General features: G+C 37.9%; 1 protein-coding gene across 1 annotated transcript; it reads left to right on the top strand.

Annotated features, from left to right (window-relative positions):
• Positions 1-14,948: 14,948 nt before the first annotated feature.
• RBBP9 (RB binding protein 9, serine hydrolase) lies at positions 14,949-23,836 on the top strand. Its single transcript, XM_069075475.1, has 5 exons — positions 14,949-15,132; positions 17,938-17,980; positions 18,715-18,820; positions 22,397-22,482; positions 23,486-23,836. The coding sequence occupies exons 1-5, from the start codon at positions 14,965-14,967 to the stop codon at positions 23,710-23,712; spliced, it is 630 nt and encodes a 209-aa protein (XP_068931576.1). The 5' UTR covers positions 14,949-14,964; the 3' UTR covers positions 23,713-23,836.
• The last annotated feature ends 290 nt before the right edge of the window (positions 23,837-24,126 follow it).

Below are 24,126 nucleotides of genomic sequence, written 5' to 3'. Positions count from 1 at the left end.
ACCCAAGAGTGTTAGCAGTACTTCCCATTCAGTGCCCATGGGCATCAATCATCCTAGGATGTGGAGATACAGCATGGTAGCTCACTACTCACAGCTACTGAAGACCTAGAAAAGAAATTTGTTGTTATCATAGTCCTTGGCACTGTCAAATGATTCAGCATCAGAAACTAATATTATCATTTGTCAGTGCAAATGATATTGTAGAAGCAGCATGACATTACCATCTGCTTTGCTGCTGCACCCTAAGGATCATGGTGACTTTCTATCTAACTAGCAGCCAAAAAATTCCTTATGTGCTGCTCTTCCATTTGAACATGAGTTCCTTGAGGGCCAGGTCTATCTTAAATTTCTAAGAATATCCCCAGCACTTTGAACATAATAAATGCTTACTTAATAAATGCTTTATTCATGTAAAACCAAGCACAAGAATCTTTCCAGAGGACTGCTGCTGTGAACAGCTTGAAGGTTCTGGTTACATAGTATAGTGAACTCTCTATTTATTCAGCAGTAAATTAAAGCGAAACATTCACAGAAATCAAAGTACAGCATTCACAATGTTATAACTTCACAACTTATCACTAAAGTGGCCACAGAGTTTTCACCAAAGTGGTCACATGGTTTTAAGCAAAAGATAACATTCATTTAGTAATATTTAGTAACTCAATCATTTACTAAATCCTTAATTCAATCATCCTTAAGGAAGCTTAATGAATATAAAGTACAAAGGTCAAGCTTCTCCACCCCTTGTTCACATTGTCTTAATCTCTCAGTCAAAAGGTCTTCTTTCTTCTTAATTGGAGATTAGTTTCCAATCATCCTTAATTCAATCATCCTGAAAAGGTACAGGATACAAAGTACAAAGTCCTTCACCCCTAGGCCACAGTAAATTGTGATCTTCTCATTTTGCATTAAATACACAAGGAGAGGTCTTCTCATCTTGACTCAAGGAAGGCTCTCATCTTCCATGGTTCCTCTTCCATGGTCCCAGCTCCTACCCAAATCTATCCAACTGTCACCTGAGTTCAAAGGCAGATAGCTCTCAGTTCCTTGTCCAGCTCCTTATGCAGTTCCTATTCCATACTGAAGCTCACAGTAACTAGTCCACCTCAAGTTCTTCACAGTTTCTGTTCCTGGGAAGACAAAGCTTAACAAAGCCACAATAACATTCATGCACATTGCCAGCACCATCATCAATTCACCTGCTGCCTGTGAAATCAACATAGACCCTACACCAAGGTCTGAGAAATCAACACAAATCATCAGTATAGTCCCAGGACCTCTAAAAACATCAGTAAGACCCTCCTCCAGGATTTCTGTAAACATACAACAAGAAAATCCTCTTTCAGGGCTTCTGAACCAACAGTAAGTTCCCAGGGCTTCTGTAACAACAGCAATGTCCTCTATCAGCGAACAAATCAGATAAAGTAACATCAAAACAGACAGTCAAAGTACTAGTATCACAGTCATGCTTCCTCCCAGTTTTCCTCTCTTTTCATTTCTCAGCTCTTCTCAATTAACTTCTCAGTTCTCAGAAGTTTTCAGGATCCTAGCAGTTCTCTCTCTCTCTCTCTGAGAAATTTTCATTCTCAGCAGTTCTGGCTAGTTCTCAGAAGTCCTCAATTTGGTTCTCAGAAGAAGTTCTGGCTCTCTAGCTTGGGTTTTTCCTTATATATGGTATTAGCTCCTCCCTGTTCTGCCCCTTCCTGTTATAACAGCAACTTCCTCCCACTGTGGGATTCACAAGTTCTGGATCTTAATACTTGACACAATCATGAACTTGAAACAAGGTTCTAAGTACCTGTTTGCTTGCCAATACAAGGGGCATGGAAGATCTTCGAATTCCCATTACCATTACAACTCATTACCCCATCAACATATGCATTCAGTTGCCAAGTCTTGTTACTGCTACCTCCATATCTGGGATCTGCTTCCTTCTTGAGACTAACATGGTTAGTACCCTAGTTCATCCCCTTCTCACCTTTGAAATGACCTCAACCTGCCAGAGTTCCTTCCAGGAAAGACAAATAGAGTTAGGCTGTATGCCTATGTTTACTTCTCTAAAATCAGTGGACATGCATGGGTTCATGCACTCTGGAGTTCATTTGGAAATGAGCTCAAAGATAGTTGAAGGAAATTATACATCCAAAGAGTAAGTATTCCCTCCGCCTGACTCAGGATGCCTATGTCAGCCAAAATTATTAGTTTCTGTGGACCAAGAGAGTGCCTCCAGGGTACCTGATTTCTGTCAGTCATAAACAAAGGGGTGTCATAAATAGAATAGTGTCATAACAGACTAGCATCCATGAAACAACAAGAGAAATGCTATTAATCAAGATAATGTCCAGTTCCAGGCACCTGATTCTTATCAGTCATAAACAGAAGAATACTCTCAATCAGTTTAATTTGGGGATTTACTCAGAAAGCATTTCAAAGGAGCTCAAGTGGGATTCCATACCTCCTAAAAACCTGGAAAGATTTACATGAACTGATTCAAAGTGAAGTGAGCAAAACCAGGAGACTGTTGTACATAGTAACAGTAATATTATATGTTGAAGAACTATGAATGACTTAGCTAATCTCAGCAATACAATGATCTAAGACAATCCCACAGGACTCATGATGAAGCATACTATCTGCCTCCAGAGAAAGAATTGATACTGTCTGAATATAAACTGCAGCATGCTATTTTTCACTTTATTTTTTTAAATTTAAGTCTTCCTGTACAAAATTATTAACATGGAAATGTTTTACCTGATTGTACATGTATAAACTATATTGGATTGCTTACCATCTCAGGTAGGAGGGAGAGGGAGGGAAGTGTAGAATTTGGAACTCAAAATCTTTTTTAAAATGCTTAAAATTATTTTAACATGGAATTGGGGGGGAGGAATAAAACATTATGAAATAGAAAGAAGAAAGAACCTCCTAAGTGGTCTCTCTGACTTAAGTCTCTTTTCTCTTCAATCCATCCTCCCACTTAACTGCTAATGTGATATCTATCTCTATAGATCTGTATAAGCACTTAAATAGACCTATGGAGGTAGATATCTATATCTATCTATCTATCTATCTATCTATCTATCTATCTATCTATCTATCTATCTATCTATCTATCTATCTATATCTTCCTAAAGAGCTGATCCATGTCATTCCCCACTCAAGTTCCAGTAGTTCCCTGGCTCCTGTAGATTCAAATGCAAATTCTTCTTTGGCATTTAAAATTCTTCACAACCTGGCTCCACCCTACCTTTCCAGGTTTATTACATTACTACCATTCACACACTCTGCAATCCAGCCAAACTGGTCTTATTGTTCCTTATCTTATCTTATGGTTCCTCATACATTATATTCAGTCTCCCATCCATGTTCCTTTTACAGGCTGTTGTCTGGAACATACTACCCTATCACCTCTGCCTCTTAAAATTCCTAATTTCCTTCAAAGATCAACACAAAGCACCATCTCCTAACCGAAGATCTTTCTGATTCCTCCTCCCCATTGCTAGTGCTTCCCCTTGGAAATCAGCTTATATTTTGTCTCATTTTTGTTTAAGATTATATGAATGTGCTATTTCCCCTGAAAGAACATAAGATCCTCAAAAGCAGGAACTGTTTCATTTCTATCTTTTATATTCCTACTGCTAGCACATAGTAAGCATACTTTTGGTATACTATCTAAGGAAGAATTAACAAACTAAATGTAATATTGTATAAATTCATGGAGGTGACCTTCAGTTACCAAAGACTACAATGGCAGAATTTAAGTATCTAGCCAGTCCTTTCAATGCTGGCCTGAAGATTTTGTATCATCCAAGGACCAACCTAGATAAGTTTGGAGAGGTTCATCATCTTCATCACCTTCAGTGACAAATTTTTCAGCCAGAGCAGCTCACAAAGACCAGCTATGATGCTATTTAGGCATTTGTGTCAAGAGGGAGTCCCAAAAGTCTTAGTGAATTTTTAGTCATTAACAATTTAGTGATAAGACTTTAACTTTAACTTCCTTAATACTGAGGTCAGCTTTGTTTAAAAAAAAAAAAAAAAAGGAACTTCGTTAGAGGCTGCTAGGGGGCGCAGTGAATAAGAGCACCAGCCCTGGAGTCAGGAGGACCTGAGTTCAAATTCAACCTCAGACACTTAAAACAAAAACTAGCCGTGTGACCTTGGGCAAGTCACTTAACCCTAATTGCCCTCCAAAAAAATAAAAAGGAACTTTGTACCCAAGAGAATTTGTTAATTGAACCATTACTAAATGATTCTTAATAATGACACTCTAGTTCTACTTCACTGCTGTATCAGCAGTCTCATTCTTATATCTAAAATCATCCTAGAGTTAGTCTGAGACAAATTAGGCACTTAGAAACTAGGCAGAGACAAAAATTTTGTCTAAATGCACAGCCTGTGAGCAATAAATTCTTTTCCTATAGACTCAAGCCATCAGATAAAAAATAGCTTCTTCAAGGTTATGACCAGATTATTGTTTTTCAGTTGTTTTGGGTCATGTCTAACTCTTCATGACCCCATTGGGGTTTTCTTGAAAAAGATATGGAATGGTTTGTCATTTCTTTCTCCAGCTCATTTTACAGATGAGAAAACTGAGACCAGCAGGGTTAAGCAACTTTTCTGGGGTCACACAGCTGGTAAGTATCTGAAGCCAGCTTTGAACTCTGGAAGAAAAGTCTTCCTGACTCTGGGCCCAGCATTCTATCCACTACACTACCTAGCTGCCTTATGACTAGATACTTATAGGAATAAAAAAAAATTTACTTTGAGGGAAAGGAAAGATAAAAATTCGGGCAGAATGTTAAGTGAGCAGACAAATGGAGATGAATTGCCTAAAGATGGTCAGAGGGAAATGGTCCAAGGTAAAAGAGATTTAGATGATGACAATGATGCCACCAATGATAATGACAGGGCTACTTGACATAATAGATAAAAAAGCAGCTTCAGAGTCATGAAGACCTATGTTCAAGTGTGATGCTGGGCATGTCACATGCATTCTCTAAGATTATAAGATGCAGAACAATATCTGATCTGCAATGATAAAAGGAGTTTCTTCAAGTCTAGACAAAAATAATTTGCATAGCATATTTGTATAACACTTAAAGGTTAGCAAAGGAATCAAGATGATAATTAAAATTGCAAAAAATAAGCTGGTATCTATCCTGGATAAGTTGTAGGAAAACCAGCTTTCTTTGGGAATTCAACAAAAAACATTTGATTCAACAAATATTATAAATGATTACTATGTACAATACAAGGCACAGTGCTAGGCAGGCTATGATATGATCTACACATTGTAAGGATTTCTAGGTGCTGGAACCAAAGTTAATGGAAGCTGTCAACAGGCAATCACAATGTCATATGTCTTATGTGAAAGCCAGGTTTATGAAAAGAGAAATGAACACGAATGTGTAAACTGAAAGGTTACCAGTCTTTACAGAAATTTACATTTTTATAATAGAAGGACAAAGAGAGGAGGGAATATCAGGAAGGGGCGTGACCTGGGAGGGGGAAGAGTGCAGCAAAGGTGGAAAAAAAGACAAGACCACTCCCCATGGGGAGGAGCAGGGTGACGGTAAAAGCTTTATTCTTTTTCCTTGGGAACTGCTAGACTAAGAAAGATAGGAGAATCTGCCTATCTGCAAAGGACCCCAGCTGCATAAGCATTTTCCTAGCCTGGCAAAGACTGGCTGGCTTCTATCTTGCCTCCCAAAGACACACAAGGAGTCCAGCTTGGGGTACAACAACAAATTATTTCTGCGCAGGGGGATCTATGTTCTTGACATATTCAGGGCCTCCTGCATGCCGTGGGTCCAGTGTTTCTTGAAAATATGGCAACTTGAAAAGTCAAGTTGAGGGGACCCCTCAATAAAACACAGCTTTGACTTTGTAATAAGGAAGGCTGTCTTCCGCACAAATATTTGCCTCACTTTCATTTGTCCAGAGGCACTCGGCTAGTAAATGTCAAAGGGAAGATTTGAAGGTCTTTTTGACCTCAAATCTATTATATATTCTATCCACAATACTGCTGTCTCTATCAGGCAATAGGCATTAAAACAATAGTGGAAAATAACATACACAAATCAGATGATGACTTTTCAGAATTACTTTTATATTTTTTAAATGAGTTGGCTATTTTGAGTCAACTGACAAAACAAACCATAACTAAAAAGCCAATTATTTATTTCCAAATGATGGTATGCTCATAAAATGTTTGTGCAACACATTAGGAAAAAAATATCAAAATAAAATCATATGGAGTAACAACATAACTGTATTATGTCTGTATAAGTTGTTCACAAACAAACTTGAACAGGTTAAGTTTGACTTAGTTGCTCTATTATTCTCCCCTCAGAAAAGCATACTATGTGAGCACCAGCAATCTTTACTAAGACTAAACTCTCTTAAGGGCAGATCTTGAGAAAGATAAATACTTTTTCAGGCCTCAGATCTGGGTAGAAGTGACTTCATTGTCCCTGGAACTTACAACCATTTAGGAAACAATTCAGCACAGGTAATTCATCTGTCAACTTCTTAAATAAATAAAATTTAAAGGTGACCTTCTCAGAAATGTCTCAGATTCCAGGGCTTGCTTTCACTGAAAATCCACGTTGCCAATCATAAATGACTACTCTGATTGGTACCTCTAGAAAAAATAAATTATGAGCCAAAAGGGGAAAGCCCTCACCTTCTTTTCTTATGAGAATTGTATGTATCACTATCACTTAGAATATCAGTGTTTTGTGCCTTGCTATTTCTATTCATATAAGTACAGATATACTCACTTTCACATCTAATAAAGTTTATTTACACAGCTTGTTAACTTAAAAAAAAAAGATTAAATTCATGATTCAGATTAGTTCCTTTGTGGAAAAGCAAGCTTTTTTTTTTTGGAGGGGGAAGGCAAGGCAATTGGAGTTAAGTGACTTGCCCAAGATCACACAGCTTAGTAAGTGTGTCAAATGCCTGAGGTCATATTTGAACTCAGGTCCTCCTCATGTCAGGGCTGGTGCTCTAGTCACTGTACCACCTAGCTGGCACCAAAAAGCAAGCTTTTGCTGCATTTTCCTAGAAGGAAGCATTTATTAAGCACCTACTATGTGCCACATACTATAGAAATATCTCATTTTAGCCACTAGAAATCCTGGAAAGTAGATGTTACTATTATTCCCATATTCCAGTTGAGAAAACTGAAACTGAGAGAGGTTAAATGACTCAGTCAGGGTCACACAGCTATTAAGTGTCTGACTTTTTTTTAAAATAAAGGACGTTTTTGACTCCAGGACCAGCCTTCTCTCCACTGAGCCCTCTGAGCTATGTAGGCTAATTATTTCATTAATTTATGCCTAGAAAGAGGACAACATGGTGAATAAATAGGTCAGTGGACTTGGTAAGGGACTAGACATGTGTTTAAACCCCACCTCAGCCCTGTAGAGCTGTGAGGCACTGGGCAAGCCACTTATACATCTTGGTGCTTCAATTTCTTCATCTGCAAAATGAGAAAGAAAGGCTCTCTGTCCTCAAAGGTCCCTTCTGGGTCTAAATCTATGAACCTGACCTATTTGTTTCAATTCAAAACTGATACTGGGATCTACTGTAATCTAGTGCTAGGTCTAATAACAACAGTAATTTAAAGTCAGTGATGAGAGTAAACAGTATTTAAAGATAACTGTAACAACTGTAATATGATATGAAAATATCGGTTTTCTATTGCTATCAAAGTCACAGGCACTGTTAATTCTAGGGTGGCTTGTTGCCTTCATTCATAATTGAAGGAAATGCTAAATTTTAGTTATAGGCTAGTGAAAAATAGAGTTAATTTTTTTCCCATCCAAGTTTACAAACCTTTTAAAAGTCAGTGTAGGGGCGGCCAGGTGGCTAAGCTAGTAAGAGCACCGGCTCCAGTGTTGGGATGACCTGGGGATGGAATCCAGGCTCAGACACTTAGCACCACACCCATAAATAACTGGCCGTGTAACCTTGAGCAAGTTACTTAACCCCAATTGCTTTAAAAAAAAAAAAAGTCAGTGTATTACAGGTTAAGAATCTTGAAAACAAAAGACACCTAATGACTACTCAATTCCATCGTTGGCTGCTCCACTCAAGTGTTTTCTTAGAGTAATCAAAAGCAACTTTCCTGATATCTTAATACCTTGCAAATATGAAAAAGTCTTATCTAGACCAGATATATTTTTTACATTAAATTTGATCACCACCATTAATCCATTTCCCCCAGGCCTTACTTAGCTTTCTGTTCTTGACCTCTTGAAAAAATTTCCTAAAGAGAAAAATCTGGAAAAAGTTTTGATTGGAGAAATATTTTTTCTTACTATTTTCAGTTGAACTAAAAAGGAGGTTTTTAAAAATATGCTTCCAAAAAAGAAGGGACAGACAGAATAGCATGGGGAAAGATCATGTCCAACATAGGGGATGGCATGCAGAAAAACAGAGAAGGCAGGTACAGGATGAAACTAAGAAATACTAAGTCATACAGTTTGAGAAGACATAGAACTCTTTAAGTCAATATATATGATAATATATAATATATGATGAGCCACGAAAGGTAGGTTGGGGACAGATTTTGGAAAACCTTGAGTTGCCAGGCTAATTTGCCTTGGTCATACCATACTAATCTATTTTTGTTATTGGCAGAACCACTAAATTGATGAGAGTCAGAGTAGCACGGTGGCAACAAAGTGAACCTTTGACTCAAGAAGACCTGGGTTCAGATCTTCCTACTGAATGTGTGACCCTGTACAAGTCATTTAATTTCTAAAGTTTTGTCTTACTACTGAACTTCAATGACTGGCTGGAGGAGAGAGTGAGGCTGACAACGTGGTGTAGCTCTGCCTCACTTAAATTCAATTCATTAGCAAGCCAAGAAGTCACCCTTGTGGTATCATTGGTCCTCTTCAAAAATGAAGGAGCAATAACAACTAATTTAGAGGAAACTCTCAAAGATTTTAAGCTGCAGAAAAAGTGCTGATTATGCATGGGTAGAGGGAGTGCCCCTATCTAGGAGTTCCCTATACCAGTGAAATCATGGGTCCAATCTCTAACTCTAACTACTAAAGGGATAGATCAGGGATCACAGAATCATAATTTAGATCTAGGAAGGATTCAGAAGTCATCTAGTCCAACTACTTCAATTTAAAAATGAAAAAACTAAATCTAATAGCGGTTATGTGACTTGACCAAGCAGGGTGTAGGGGGCAGGATTTGAACTTAAGTCATCTGACTAAAATAAAACACTACTTCTACTGCACTATACCGAATAACAGTTTGTTTAGGTTTTAGCAAAGCATTTGATAAAATTTCTCAAGTATTTTTATGGGAAAAATGGAATGATGTGGATTGTATCAGTGATGTCAAACTCAAATAGAAACAGGACCATTAACTGTACAAAAGAATCCTTGCAGATTGCATATTAACTTAGAAAAATCACGTTAGAAAATATTAATGTCAAAAAAAGAAAACCACATGTTAACATTATCAGTGTTCTATCATATTTTTATTTTGTTAAATATTTCTCAATTTTATTTTAATCTTGTTCAGGTGGTACTTTTGGGAGCAACACATGGCTATAGGCAGCATGTCTGACACTTCTGGACTGGACAATTTGAAATTGAACCTAAAGAGCAAGTCATAAATAGCTCAATGTCAACTTATAAGCCAGTCTCTCCAGTGAAGGTTCCCATAGTTCTGTGTTTGGCTCTGTGCTTGGCTCTGTGCTATTTAATATTTTAATAAATTACTTAGGGACATAGATAGAAAGCTTATCAAATTTGGAGATAACACAAAACTGGAAGGCTTATTTAGCACACTTCATGACAAAATAATGACTCAAAAGCATAAAAAAATTGATCTGTATCAAATAAAATGAAATTTAATAGGGTTAAATGTAAATTCTTACCCTTGGATTTAAAAAAATATATATATCTCACAAGTACAAGTGGGGGAACCATGCCCAGACAATACTTTCCCTGAAAAGGATTTTAATGGCCTATATAAACTTGACATGAGTCAATAATATAATATGGCAGCCTAGAAAATCAAGGCAATCTTAGGTTGCATGCTAGCTTCCACGAATGGGGATGTGAGAGTCCACTCGTTCTGCCTTGGTTAGACAACATCTGGAATATGAGAGGCAGTGTAATACAGTGGAGAGAATATTAGGTCTGGAGTGAAAGGATGTGGATTCAAACTCTACCTCTGACATTTAATACCTTTGTGACCTTATACAAGTCAATTAAATTTCCTGAGTTAATGCTTATTCATCTATAATAAGATGAGACAAAACTACATGACTGTTGAAGGTTCTTCCCAGCTCTCTATGAGCCTGTGAGTATCAAATTTAGTTCTGATCTTCACAGTTTAATTTCAATTTTTATCTCTTGCTTCCTTTCTTCTATCTACTGTCAAAGTCCTTGAAGCTAAGACTTTTTTTTGTCTACTTGTACTTACTCCTTTTTTTTTAAATTTGTTTAACTCTTGAGACTTTTCTTACTCCATAGTATTTCTTCAATGTATTAGGAGTTTTCTTCTCTTTACTCATGCCTTCAGCCCTAGCTTCTGGGTTGGGAGTTAGTGTCAGTATCATGTTTCATCCCTTCTTACACTCTTGGATGGGGTGGCAATGCCCTGGTCTTTTCTCTGAAGTTTAGATGGTGCTACTCCTGGCCTGCCACAGTAATGGATGGGATGACTAGTTCCTTTCACTGACTGTCCCCTCAACTCTGGCCTATGGCACAGAGTTACGATCAAGCTATACCCACTACCATAATCCTAGGCTCTTGCCTAACTACATGCTCTAACCTTGTATTTATCTCCATCTTTGTCTCCTTCACCTTGTATAATCACCCACCTGGAGTTGACTTTGCCCCCTGCAGCAGTCCTGAAAGGCTCCAACTAGATTTTTGAGATAATGCTGTCTGTAGACCTCCTGGAGGACACTGGATTGCCTTTGCCTCATCTCAATTTCCTTTATCCTCAGGTGTAGCCATCAAATTTGGGAGACATCATTGTTTTCAAGCCTCCATGAGAGTTGCCCAAGATGGGCTACATGAGCATCTTTGCCCTACATTTATCTCCTTGGCCAGTCACCTACTGGGAGCTGCCTTTGTCTCATGCTTGGCTCCAACAGGAAATCAGAAGTTATTCTGACTTTATTCTTCCTGAAGAACTTTGAGGCCTGCACACACTGCCTATTTTTGAGCAGGAGAGACACTCAGATATATGTACTAGGAAGAAAACTCTGGCAGTAAGGTGAAGGATAAGGGAGTGAAAGGAGAAAGAGCTTGGAGGCCACAAAACTACTTGGGCCACCTTTATAACAGTCCAAGCTGTAATGCGAATGTAAATTTTAAAGATCTTCCCTGCCCCTAGGCTAAAGTGCACCAGAAGCCTGGGGAGGGAGGCTTGTTTTTCAGTAGATACTTTTTGATTGGCCAGTGGGTCAATAAGGTTGTTACATTCTCTGAGCCAGGAGAAGGCTATATAAGCCCTGATGTGTAGCTTTGTTTTTGGGACTCACTTTGAGAAATGTTCTGTGATTTGATCTGAATTCTGGGAAGCCGTTGTTGAGAGTCCCCCGGCTTTGAAAAACCCAGAATGTAGAAACCCAGATGTTGACTGGGTATGGATGTAATGGTTGGACAGTTTGGAAATCTGTCTACTTGATGTTTCTGTCTTGATAATTATGCCTGTATACTTTGAGATTCAGGGTGCTGACCTTTTCTCCTGAACAAGGTAAACGATATATGTCTGACTGATTAAAGTAAGCTTGTTAACCCATTTTGAGTTGCTTTCCTTTAGCAAAGCAGATCCAAGGACCTGTGGTAGCTGCAAACCCTGAGGACGCTTGGGGTGCTTGCTGCTACACAAGCAAATATAATGAGAGCCTGAATTGATTGCAATAAGAACAGAAAAGGTAAATTTGAGAGATATCACAGAGGTAGAATGAAGCAGATAAAGCAATTGATTGTCTATGGGGGAGGGGAGCAGGGGGAGGGCTATGAAAGTGCAAAAGATGACTAGTCTATAAGATGGATATAAGTTTGGATATCATCTGCTTTCTATACAGGCAATTTCCAAACTACAATTAGTAATAGTTATGCCTCTGGCAAATATAAAGCATAAAACCAAGGGGATGTTTAATTTGTTGTTATGCTAACAGCCGCTTTAGAAAAAGAAAAAATATTCCAATCTGTTCTGCTATAACATGACATATGCATTAAAAATCACCACAAAAATCACACAGTAAAAACCACAAAGCTTATGGGGAAGATGGGGTTAGGGGACAACACTCAAAAATATCATTAGTGACACATCAAAAAGATAGGAACCATTGTGGAGAGCAATCTGGAACTATGCCCAAAGGGCTATAAATAAGTGCATAACCTTTGATCCAGCAATACCACTTACAGGGCTACATTCCAAAGAGATCTTAGAAGTGGGAAAAGGACCTGTTTGTACAAAAACATTTATAGTAGCTCTTCTTGTAGTGGCAAAGAATTGGAAATCAAAGGGATGTCTGTCAATTGGGGAATGACTAAACAAGTTGTGGTATATGAATGTAATGGAATACTATTGTGCTATAAGAGATGAGGAGCAGATGGACTTCATAATAACCTGGAAAGACTTACATAAACAGATGCTGAGTGAGGAGAGCAGAACCAGGAGAACTTTGTATACAATTACAGACACATCATATGAGTGACAACTAACATAGATAGACTGGGCTCCTCTCAGCAATGCAAGGCTATGAGATAACTCCAAAAGACTCATGATGGAAAGGAATATCCTCATCCAGAGAAAGAACTAGAGAGTCTGAATGCAGATTGAAGCAAAGTACTTGCTCTCTCTTTTTGTTTTGTTTTGTTTCTTCTTTCTTATTGTTCACCCCACTGGTTACAGTCCTTCTTTACAACTTGACTAATGTTTAATGTGAAGGTATTTTTAGATACTATATTTGATTGCATGCTGCCATGGGGAAAGGAGAAAATTTGAAACTCTAGGGACTGTGGAACTCAATGTTGTAAATCAAAAATAAATAAATAATTTTTTTTTTTTTAAAGATAGGAACTGGGGCAGCTAGGTGGCACAGTGAATAGAGCACTGGCCCTGGGCCTCAGACACTTAACACAAAAACTAGCCGTGTGACCTTGGGCAAGTCACTTAACCCCAATTGTCCCCCCCCTCCCAAAAAAAAGATAGGAACCTGATAAAAATGGTAGTACAGTTTTATATGTAAGTAGTTAAGAAATTCATAAATACCATCATAAATAGTGACAGGATCCACAAGGATATTATTCAACCTACACTTAAGCTGAGCTACAGTACAATGATCCCAGCTACAGTGGAGGGCAGTGGAAACTCCGGGACCAGAGGCCAGGGCCTCATCCAAGGCTGAAGGTGTGCGTAGTTGGGAAGGAATTTCTGGGTTCTACTGTCAGCCTTTCTCTGCCCACAGCTTCTACTGCAACAAAAGATATACAATAAATATGTCATTTTACCTTGAAAAAAGAATAGTTGAAAAAAAAAGTTTGCTTGTAGATGTGGGAGTTGGAAGGGTTGCAGCTTGTTATTGTGAAGTGGTGGAAGTAGAGTTATCTGAAATTGTGTACACAATTGTAACACCAAATGTGGATGAGTGTGCTTTACTGTACTCTTGTTATTGTGAGATGAAATCAAGAACAAACAGACCAAAATTCATTATCCTCAAATTGTTTCCTAAGATATCAATCATGGTGGAACAAATCAGCATTTTAAAAACAAGCATTTTAGCGGAATTGACTTTAGCAAGAGAAAAATACAAACTATGTGTGAAGAAGAGAGGCAGTTGTGATTTAGAGTCACTGACAAGCTCGGACACATTCTGGTTTCTTGACCCAGAGCAAGTCATTTAACTTGTCAGTGCCAGGCAATTCTGGAAGAAGATGACTTTTGTTGGCAGAGGGAGTACCTTCAACTGGGAATTCCCTATTTTAATGAAATCACAAGTCCAGTCCAGATTTTCATTTTAAGGAAGATAGAAATTTGGTTTTATGTCAGCAAGATGCTGGAGATAATATCAATAACAACAGTCATTTAATAGTCTTGTAAAATTTGCAAGAAGGCAATGTTGTATAGTCGTTAGAACATTTGGTCTGGAATCAGAAACACATGGCTTTAGAACTTGCCACTCATATCTACTAGCTAGCTGTGTGACCTTAAGCAAGGTGCTGAGCCTCAGGCAACTCTCTCAGACTATAAATGATAGTTATATTTTTACCTGCCAAATGGAGGGGTTTTCCACACCAATAAAATCACAAAAATATTAGTACTATAGCTAATAACTCTGATGTAAAGTTTGCAAAGTGCTTTCTATAGATTGCCTTCAAATAGCCTTCTGCAGGAAGAAGGACAAATTTTTTTTATTGTTATTTTAAAGATGGAGATCTGAGACTCAGAGACTAAGTGATTTATCAAAGAACTGGTAAATGATCATAGGATCACAAACTAGAAGGAAACACAGACGCCATCTAGAGCTGCCATAGGTTAGTTGCAGCCTAACTTTAATCAGTTTACAAGGTAAAATCTAAACTTTTCATCATATATAACAAGGTTCTTCTAGTTACTAGCAGGAAAATGTTGTGTCAATAGTTTTTAACATTACCTTAACTTCAAATTACCCATTACTGTACTTGATTTTATTTTTATTTAACATTCATTTAAAAAAATTTAAGTTCCAAATTCTCTCCTTTCCTCTAGTCCTTGCCCCATTCATTGAAAAAGCAAGCAATATATGTTATATATGTGAAGTCAGGCAAAACATATTTTTGTATTAGCCATGTTGCAAAAAAGTGAAAAAAATATCCTTTCATTATTGTACTTTGAAGAGTCTTTAGCTAGAGTGCTAATATTTCTAGGACCTATTGCTACAAAGACTACAAGTCCCATGATGCTTCATGATCCTACTCCTTCATGATAGGTATAGCCTTCCTCAGTGGAGAAATAGAAGTGCGCTGGGGAGAAACATTCCCTGTTGGGATGATGGTTTCTCCTAGCAAGGCTGTGATTGTTCCCGGGAACGGAGGAGGTGATGTGGTGACCCATGGTTGGTATGGATGGGTAAAAAAGAGACTGGAGAAGGTAAGACTCTAGGAAATGTTTGTTTTTTCTTTAAGAATTAACCATGTAGTTTTTATTCCCTTTCTAGCTCAGTCCTAAAAGAGCTGTGGACTGGTCACAGGCAAATAATTACCTGTATTCTCAGCTTTCTCTACTGCTCTCCTTATTTTCTTCCTGCATGTCCCATTTTCATGGTTATTTTTGGATAGGGAGAAACACTGGCTGGTACTGCTTTTTTTTTTTTTCAGAAACATTTCTGCCCCCCGAAACTTTGCTGAAGACTATACATCAAGACCTAAATGGTGTCCCCTTTGAGATAATCATCATAATGACTTACATTTATAGAGCACTTCGAAGTTTAGAGGAATCCTCTGAGGTAGATAGTAAAAGGGATATACCTCCCATTTTACAGATAAGGAAATTGAGCCTCAGAGAGGTGAGTGACCTGTCTAAGGTTAACTTGTTGAGTAAATGGTGAGGAATTAGGGCTTAAATTCAGGTTTCCAGGATGGCTTGCTTGAAGACTGGTCAAATCCCACTCTCTGCAGGCAGTCTTTTTCAGTTCCCTTTTAATGCTAGTGCCTTCTTTCAAAGAATATCTACTGTTTACACTGTATGAATTTTTTTCTTTTCATATTGCCTCTTCCCCCCACATTCCACCCCCATTAGAATATAAGCTCCTTGAAGGCAGGGACATTTTTGCCTTTCAACACCTGTCATATAGTAAGGGCTTAATAAACGATTGTTGACTGTCTCCACTGCATCATGCTAAGGAAAGCAGAACAGCCCTTTTACTCAGCCCAGTCTAGTCCACTAAGATCTGGGAGTAGCCCACATACTACCTACCCTTTGCCTCCTTCCTCAGCCTTTTTACTTTCTCCTTACACCTCTCGAATCTCCTCAGCCCCAGCCCTTTTTCCCCAATGAGAGTATGAAGTACTTGTCTCCTCTAGGCTGCCTGATGGTTTAATAACCTGTGAAGTTTTCTTGCCTAAATAGTGCAGGGTTCCCCAAAAGTCAGTGTAGTTTTAAGCTATTAAAGCTTGGGACACCCTGTACTTTGCTAATACTTCTATAATGAACCTGTCCTTGTTTATTTTCCAGTATCACTATTTGTGCATGTATTACATTCACCTTCTAAGTAGAAATTGCTGTCAGGGCAGGAACTGTCTTATTGGTCTTCCTATCCCTAACCTGGAGCACATTGTTCATAGGTATTTAATTGAATTACCTGCTTTAAAAATATAGAGTCTTAGTATAATTTCACACATAATTGGAAAGTAGAGACAGAAACACCAACAGAAATATAGAACTGGGAGTGACTTGGCTAATCTGATCAATGGAATGATCCAAGACAATTCTGAAGAACTTAAAATATGATGAAATATGCCATCTACCTCCAGAGAGAGAACTGATGGAATCTGAGCACAGATTGAAGCATAATTTTTTCACTTTTTTTTTTTGCTTTTTTTGACAACACGGCTAATGTAGAAATATGTTTTGCATGATTTCAAATGCATCATTGATATCACATTTCTTGCTTTCTTGGTACTCAAAAAAAATTTTTAAATGAATGTTAAAAATAAATAGTAAATTTATTTTAAAAATACAGAGCTGGGGCTGCCCAGAAGGGTGGCTTATCTTCCTGGAGAGTCTGTCAAGGGTGCCTTAACTTTCTACATTAGAAGTTTAGTCCAGGCTGCTATATTTTGCCTACCCCAGAACAGCTGTCAGTTTAATTTTGGGTTAATCAATACAGTCCCCTGTTTCATGTGTATGAGTACTGATAAGTTGGAGAGTATCCAGAGCAGGGCAACGAGGGTGAAGGGCCTTGAAAATCAGTTGGAAGAACTGAGGATATTTATACTGAAAGGAAACATGAGTACTGTCTTCCAAGCAATTTAAAGGGCCATCATGTGGCACTGAACCCATTCTCTTTGGCTCCAGATGGCAGAACTAGAAGCATGAGTAGAAATTGTAGAGATGATACCTTGATGTAATGAAAAATTTCAAAACAATTAGAACTATTCAAACAAGGAATGGGCTGCCTTGAGAGGTAATGGGCTCCTTCTAACTGGAGGTCTTTAAGTAGAATTTGGATGACCATCTATCTGTCAGGTTTGTTTTAGAGGGAATAATTTTTCAGTTACAAGTTGGATTAGATGGACTCAGATACCTTTAACTCTGAAATTCTATGAGTGAGTGAGTGAGAGAGAGAGAGAGAGAGAGAGAGAGAGAGAGAAAGTGTGTGTGTGTGTGTGTGTGTGTGTGTGTGTGTGTTTTCTGGGTCAGGCCTGACTCAGGGTTGTTAAGCTGTTAGGTTCTAGACTGGAATAAAATAAATATAGCCCATCTAACACTTAACAAAAAGAGGTTTACTTAACAGTAGATGAAAAGGATAGTGAAGAAGTAAACAGAATTGATTCAGGTGGGCACAGGTTCCCTGCCTACACATTTGCCAGGATGGTGTGCCTGGTTGGAAGCATTTCAAGCCTGAATAGCCCTAAACTATTAGGCCTGTGTACATATGCAGCCAGGAAGCTACTTCTACAGTGTAAGCCTTAGTGTCCTGGACCAATTAAATCTTAAGAATGATTTCATCACCTTTTAGGGAAAAATATCAGCCTATATGTCAGGGACCTTGGTGGATGTTACTCCTACTACAGCTTATGTATCCCCTCCCTGCACCTAGCCAATGTTTGTTACATTGTACACGCTAATAAATGATTAAATGAATTGATAACAGTAATATCAAAAACCATATGTTATGGAAATTACCTAGTACTAACTAATCAAGTTGGTTCCTATGATATCTTTCTCATGTAGATACCCGATTTCCAGTGTTTGTCTCAAAATATGCCTGACCCAAGTAAGTTTTTTAAAAAAGAAATCCCTTTACCTTACTTTATCTTTTTTCACTTTTTTTTTTACCATTGGCACAGGAATGACATAAGAGTAGCAAAAGTATAATTATAATTTCCTAAGAACAGATGGTTCCAAACGGGATGAGTTTTGAGTTTCTTTAAGGACAATGATCACCGAGCCATGAGGCAAAATTCAATTTTCTACTTTTTCATGAGCCTGGTTTTTAATTTCATACTCTAATAATAGTTTCTCAGAGAAATACCTTTCTGAAAGTCACATTTCCATAAGGAATAAAAGAAATGATATTTGGGAAGAGTATATGTTTAAAAAGGTGCTTAAAAAGTACCCTACTACTCATATATTGACTATGTTGCTGCATGTTTTACTAGTATTATGAGAATTTTTTTTGACAGTCTGATTTCCTTGATCTGTGGCTGTTGGTTTCTCATGAGAACACAGTAAAATAAAATCACCTGCCAGATCACACTTGTCAAGCTATAGTTTATTATCAAGTCTAGCACCAACAAATCCTTTGGCTCTGATCCCATGTTCTGATTTGTGTCTAACATATATATATATACATATATATATATATACCCTCTTTTTGTGAATTACTATGCAATTTTAAGAGTTTATGAAACTCTGTACTATACGTGCTAAAAAGGGTAGCATGACCTTAATAGACTGTAATTATCATTATCAAATCATATGAAATTTCATCTATCTGCTTAAAATCAGTTGTAGCTCGAGAAAGTATTTGGCTGCCTTTTATGGAGTCTGAGTTCCATTGTGATGAGAGGACAATCATCATAGGACACAGTTCTGGTGCCATTGCTGCCATGAGGTATGAATGCTTGTAAAATAGTTCATGGTATTATCCACACCTACAAAAGTACACCTAAAAGTCTTCTTCTTGTCTGCCTCTTTGCACCTTAACCTTTCTGTTTCTGTTGGCATTTAAAGACCTGGACAATTTGGCTCTAATCTACCTGTCCAGCCTTATCCTCTCTCCTTCATGTAATCTTTGGTTCAGTCAAAATCACATTTTTGCTATTTCTCAGACATACCATTCCACTTTCCATCTTCATCCCTTTGAATAAGCTGTCTCCCATGCCAGGAATGCACTCCCTTTTCACCTGCTATTCTGTAGCTATCATAAAAAAGAGAAATTGGAGCAGCAGCACCTCCATGTTGACACCCCTATCACCAGTTTTCAGCTTTAATACATAAATAATAGCACCTATTCAATCCATCACTCTTTCCCTTTATCCCATAAAGATTAGATGATAGATAAGTAACTGGCTGCATGAGAAATTTAGGGCTGGATTTCTTTCTTAGTTACAGGGCTTCACTCTATTAAATGTTTTTGTTTGCTTAGACAAACAAAAGCGTCCAGAAATAGCTTAAAGTATCATATTAGTTCCACATTAAAGAATAGCTCACTAAATACCATAATCTTCTAGTCATATCAATTCAAATTAGCAGCATAATAAAAGAAGGGGTCAAATGTGAAACAATACAATGAGAAAATAAAAATGCTAATGTGCTCCAATGGGATATCTGAAAAATGAAGGAAGACAGTGCTTTTGGCAACTTGTCCCAAGTCCTGTTCAACTACATTTTCTCAGGATGTTAGTTTATAGCCCCATTCTGAGGCCTCACTGTGGTGGCACAGGGGCGACCCTGGACTCTTTTCAGATTATGCCAGTAGAAAACAAGTTCTGGAAGATTCCACAAAGCCAGAAAAGTTTTGAACATTGATCTGGCAACAATACATACACACACACACATATATATATATACATGTGTGTGTGCATATATATGTTTTATGAAGGATCTGCCTAGCCAGCTTTGGAGGTCTTTTCTAGGTTGACTGTAGGGCAATGAATTATCTTTTGCAACTCTTAAGAAATTTTCTTATTGCTACCTTTTATTCTAATATGACCATTTCAAAATATATTCCTCCCCTCTTCATTACCCAAAGGGCCATCTATCTCTTATAACAAAAAATAAAAGAGAAAGTAGTTTATCAATAATAACCACGACATCATTCAAGTCTGAGTATATATGCTATGTTCCACCTCCATGTCTCTCAACTCTATAAAAAAGGGGAGGAAATACATTCTTCTGTCTTTTATTTGGGATCAAGCTTGATCTTAACACTTACAGTGTCCAGATTCTAATTTTGTTGTTCTTATGGTCTTTCTACTTGCTTCGTTATAATCATGATGTGTGTTGTTTTCCTCATTCTGTTTGTTTCATTTTATATCAATTTATATTTTCCTGTGCCTCCCTGTATTCATCATACTCATCTTTTCTTATGACACAGTAATATTTCATTACATTCATATACCACACATTGTTGAGTCATTCCCAATTCAACTGTTGGACATCTATTTTGTTTTAGAGTCCTTTGTTCCTATAAAAAGTGTGGTTATAAATATTTTGCTTTCTTTCTATCTTTGACCTTCCTGGAGTTCTAGAAGTGGGACATATTGATCAAAGCATTGTGGGCATTTTACTCACTTTCTTATTACAATTCCAAATTGCTTTCCAGTGGACCAACTTACAGCTCCTCCAGTGTATTAATATGCCTGTATTACTGCAACTCCAAGAGTCAATGGGAACTAACTATTCCTACATTTTATGGTCTTTACCAATTTCTGAATAGGAAGTGAAACTTCCAAGTTGTTGTGCTTTTATTTCCTCAGTCTTTCATATGCTTATTAATAGCAATTCTTTACAGAACTCTTTCTTCTTATATCTCCATTACTTATCTCTTGGGGAATTGAATGAATGACTGAAAAGTACTTATTAAGTGCCTACTATGTGTCAAGCACTGTGTCAAATTAGTGACACAAATATACAATAAATATAAATTACAAATCCCTTCCCTCTAGTTTACATTCTAGTACGGGGGAGAAATATACATTGGTCATTGGTGACCCTCTAAGGCAAAAAGGGGCACTCTGATCCTAAAAGTTGCTGGAATGGTGAGTGGGGCCATTGGAGAAGAGACCAACACACCTCTTCAAGGAATTAGGAACAATGGAAAAGTTGATTTTATCAATATTCCAGAACTGGAAGGAGATAGGAGCAGAATTGAAGAGGTTACCTGGGAAGCAAGGAGTTTGGTGAGACTATCCAAATTATGCAACGAGAGTAGGGAGTGAAGTGAAAAATGGCTGATGCCTTCCTGAAATTGTGGGCCAGTAGAGACAGACTACAAATCAGGATCAGAAGATAGGGATGGGAGTGGTGTAGGCAGGGCAGAACTTCTGGGGATGAAAGGATTAAAAATTCTAGGGCAATTGCAGCTAGCCATTGCTACATTTATAGTTGCTCTACTGGAAATCATATGATTTAAGGGGATTCAGGGACCCCTAAAGGACCAGGATAGGAGCAGGATAGGGTCGCCTGGAATGAATTAATGGACTCAAACATTCTTTAAGTTGGCCAAGGTTTATTGTAATGCCAATATGGTAGACAGAAATCCTTAAGGAACTTGCAACCTAACAGGAATGAAGCTAAAGCTTATATAGGAAAAGTAGTGGATTATCTGGCAGATATGTTAATTAGGTGATAAAATACAACCTGAGTCACAGGAGTCATAGCAAGATAGTTTTGAGAGTTGATATCTATAGCGTGACCTCTGGATTGTATATGATAACTGTGGGAATCAATACATGATAACTCTGTGGGTACAAGATAGGCCTGTTTTTACAAGGGAAATACTACAGAGGTCAGCTTGTTCTCACAACACAGAGAGATAGTTTCCCTCACTGGGGACCACTCATGAGTAATTTCTAGGTATAGTGTCCTTGGGCTAGGGAGAAAACTGTCAGGGATAGTGTTTTGAGGGATAAATGTGATCCTGGAAGTGGGATCCAAGCATAAGCACCGAAGCATCCCTTCAAAATTATAGAGGAACTGAGTTCTGTGTTGGTAAAGAACTAAAGTACTAAAGAAGAACTGAATTATCAGTCCTTGTAGTACTGAAAAAGTTAACATAAAAGTTGTATATTTCAAAAGCCACTGAAATTGACTGAAGGTAGGATTCTCAGAAATATGCTTTTCAAAAGCAAATATAACCTACTAGCCCAGGAAATGTAGCTCAGCCACAAAAAAGTATCTTAAAATTATAATTACTGGGATCTCCAGAAACCACTTAGCTTACTAGTTTGCAGACAGCTTCAGTGACTAGCCTTTGGGTTAGGGATTCTGTTTCCTTGGAAGGGAGGATTTTAGAGATCGGGGGCGGGGAAGGGATGTAGTTCTTTCTCATAACAAGTTGTTCCATTACAGGCTTTCTGAAAACAAAGTAAAGTTAGATTTAACATTTTTCTTTTGCTTGGCTTTGACCAGCTCCAGGAGAAGTGCTGTGATATAAGCTCAGTTAACACTATTTTCTTTTTCCTAGGTATGCAGAAACACATCGTGTATATGCTATCATATTGGTGTCTGCATATACATCAGATTTGGGGGATGAGAATGAACGAGCAAGTGGTAATTTAGGTTTTATTCCCTTCCATCTCTGCCTACAATTTCTTATTTATTTTGATCCCTATTTTCTCATTTATTTATACACTGTTTTCAAATTTCTTGTTCTTACCTGCAATGCTCACGTCTTTATTTCTTTAAATATTTCCCAATTACATGTAAAAAATTTTTAACATTCATTTTTGAAAATTTTGAGCCCCAAATGCTCTCCCTCCTGTCCCACCCTTATCCCTTGAGGAGCAAGCATTATGATATCTATTATAAGTGACTTCATTTCTTTTCTCACTTATTATATATCCTCTCTTGAAAGACATGGTTAATATCAATCTTCTGTTTATGCCATCATTCACATGAGAGCACAACTTAAACTCATTTAATTTTATTGTACCATTATGATAATCATGTCAACTCTGGTCCACATTGACAAAGAGACAAAAATGTATCATATTTACCAATGCAATGAAAATAACATCAGAGGAGGTGAGGATGGAGAGAGAAAAGGAAGGACCAAAAAGATAGGGAATAAATTTGGACTTTAAGCACATGGTGGGAAAGGAATCAAAATGCAAGCTATATTTCTTAGTTCTTTTCCTCACCCAAGGAAGTACAGACCATAGAAAAGCTAAGCTATTATTTGAGAGAGGCCTTTGCCCTTTTTGAGTGTTTCTATTTTTAGGCTGTGATACAGTATAGGAAGGTTTTGAAAGAAGTCCCTCAGGGTGCAAAATCATTTACCAATTATTCACTGAGGGGAAAATTAGGTATTTTTAGGCACAAGCACCGTGTATCTAGTCTACAAGTATAAGAACCTAGTCATCTAAACAGGTTTGTGGGAGCAATTTCCTCCCTCTTCATTTGATACAGTATCAAGTCCTGTTGATTCGGTACAACAGTAGTACATTTGTCTTATACTCAGATAGTTCTGGTCCTCTGTGTTTTAAGTATCTGGATAATACTAAAAGTTGTTTTTTACCAGACTTATGATAAGCTTTTCCCCCATGCTTCACAGGATACTTCAACCGTCCTTGGCAGTGGGAGAAGATCAAGTCCAATTGCCAACATATAGTACAGTTTGGGTCCACTGATGATCCATTCCTTCCCTGGAGTGAACAGCAGGAAGTGGCCAATGAGTTGGGAGCCAAATTGCACAAATTCACAGACCGTGGCCACTTTCAAAACACTGAGTTTAATGAACTGGTCAGTGTGGTGCAGTCTATGCTGAATGTACCTGCTTAGATTTGGTAAACCTTGTTAGCCTGTCATGACCAGATCTGTACTTTATAGTCTGGACCCTCATTAAAGGCCAATAAACAGAAAATGTTAAGTAACACTGCCCAAATGCTTGGCAAAAAGAAAAGCACAGCTGTTTCAGTGTTCTTTTCCAAGTTTTCAAATAATTATTCTGTGGGCACAAAGCCTCTAGTGTGAGCAACAGGCAGGGAGGGGAAGCTTTAGAGCCCAGGGCACAAGCAGTGCTTCTAGGAAGTAGCAGCTGATTCAGGGCACAGCAATTAACCAAGGGCTATTAAGAGAGGCCGTGGAGGTGATGGATGTTGGATGCTTGTGGACTGCCCAATATTCTGTTGCTGTGCTTTGGAGAGTGGAAAAAGATTCCCAATGCAAGCAAGGTAGCATAATCATAGCTGTCCT

The sequence above is a fragment of the Petaurus breviceps genome, unplaced genomic scaffold (genome assembly GCF_028583685.1).
Source record: "Petaurus breviceps papuanus isolate PSGF00001 unplaced genomic scaffold, PetGlider_PUasm1.0 90919, whole genome shotgun sequence".
Classification (NCBI taxonomy): domain Eukaryota; kingdom Metazoa; phylum Chordata; class Mammalia; order Diprotodontia; family Petauridae; genus Petaurus; species Petaurus breviceps.
The sequence above is the reverse complement of the archived record's forward strand: the minus strand, read 5'-3'. Positions and strand labels throughout refer to the sequence as shown.

Bases quoted from the DNA above. Each gene is read 5' to 3' on its own strand.
- RBBP9 (XM_069075475.1), top strand. From the start codon at position 14,965: ATGATAGGTATAGCCTTCCTCAGTGGAGAAATAGAAGTGCGCTGGGGA. The intron at 17,981-18,714 runs GTAAGTTTTTTA...GCTTAAAATCAG, and splicing joins TCAAAATATGCCTGACCCAA to TTGTAGCTCGAGAAAGTATT. The intron at 18,821-22,396 runs GTATGAATGCTT...TCTTTTTCCTAG, and splicing joins GGTGCCATTGCTGCCATGAG to GTATGCAGAAACACATCGTG.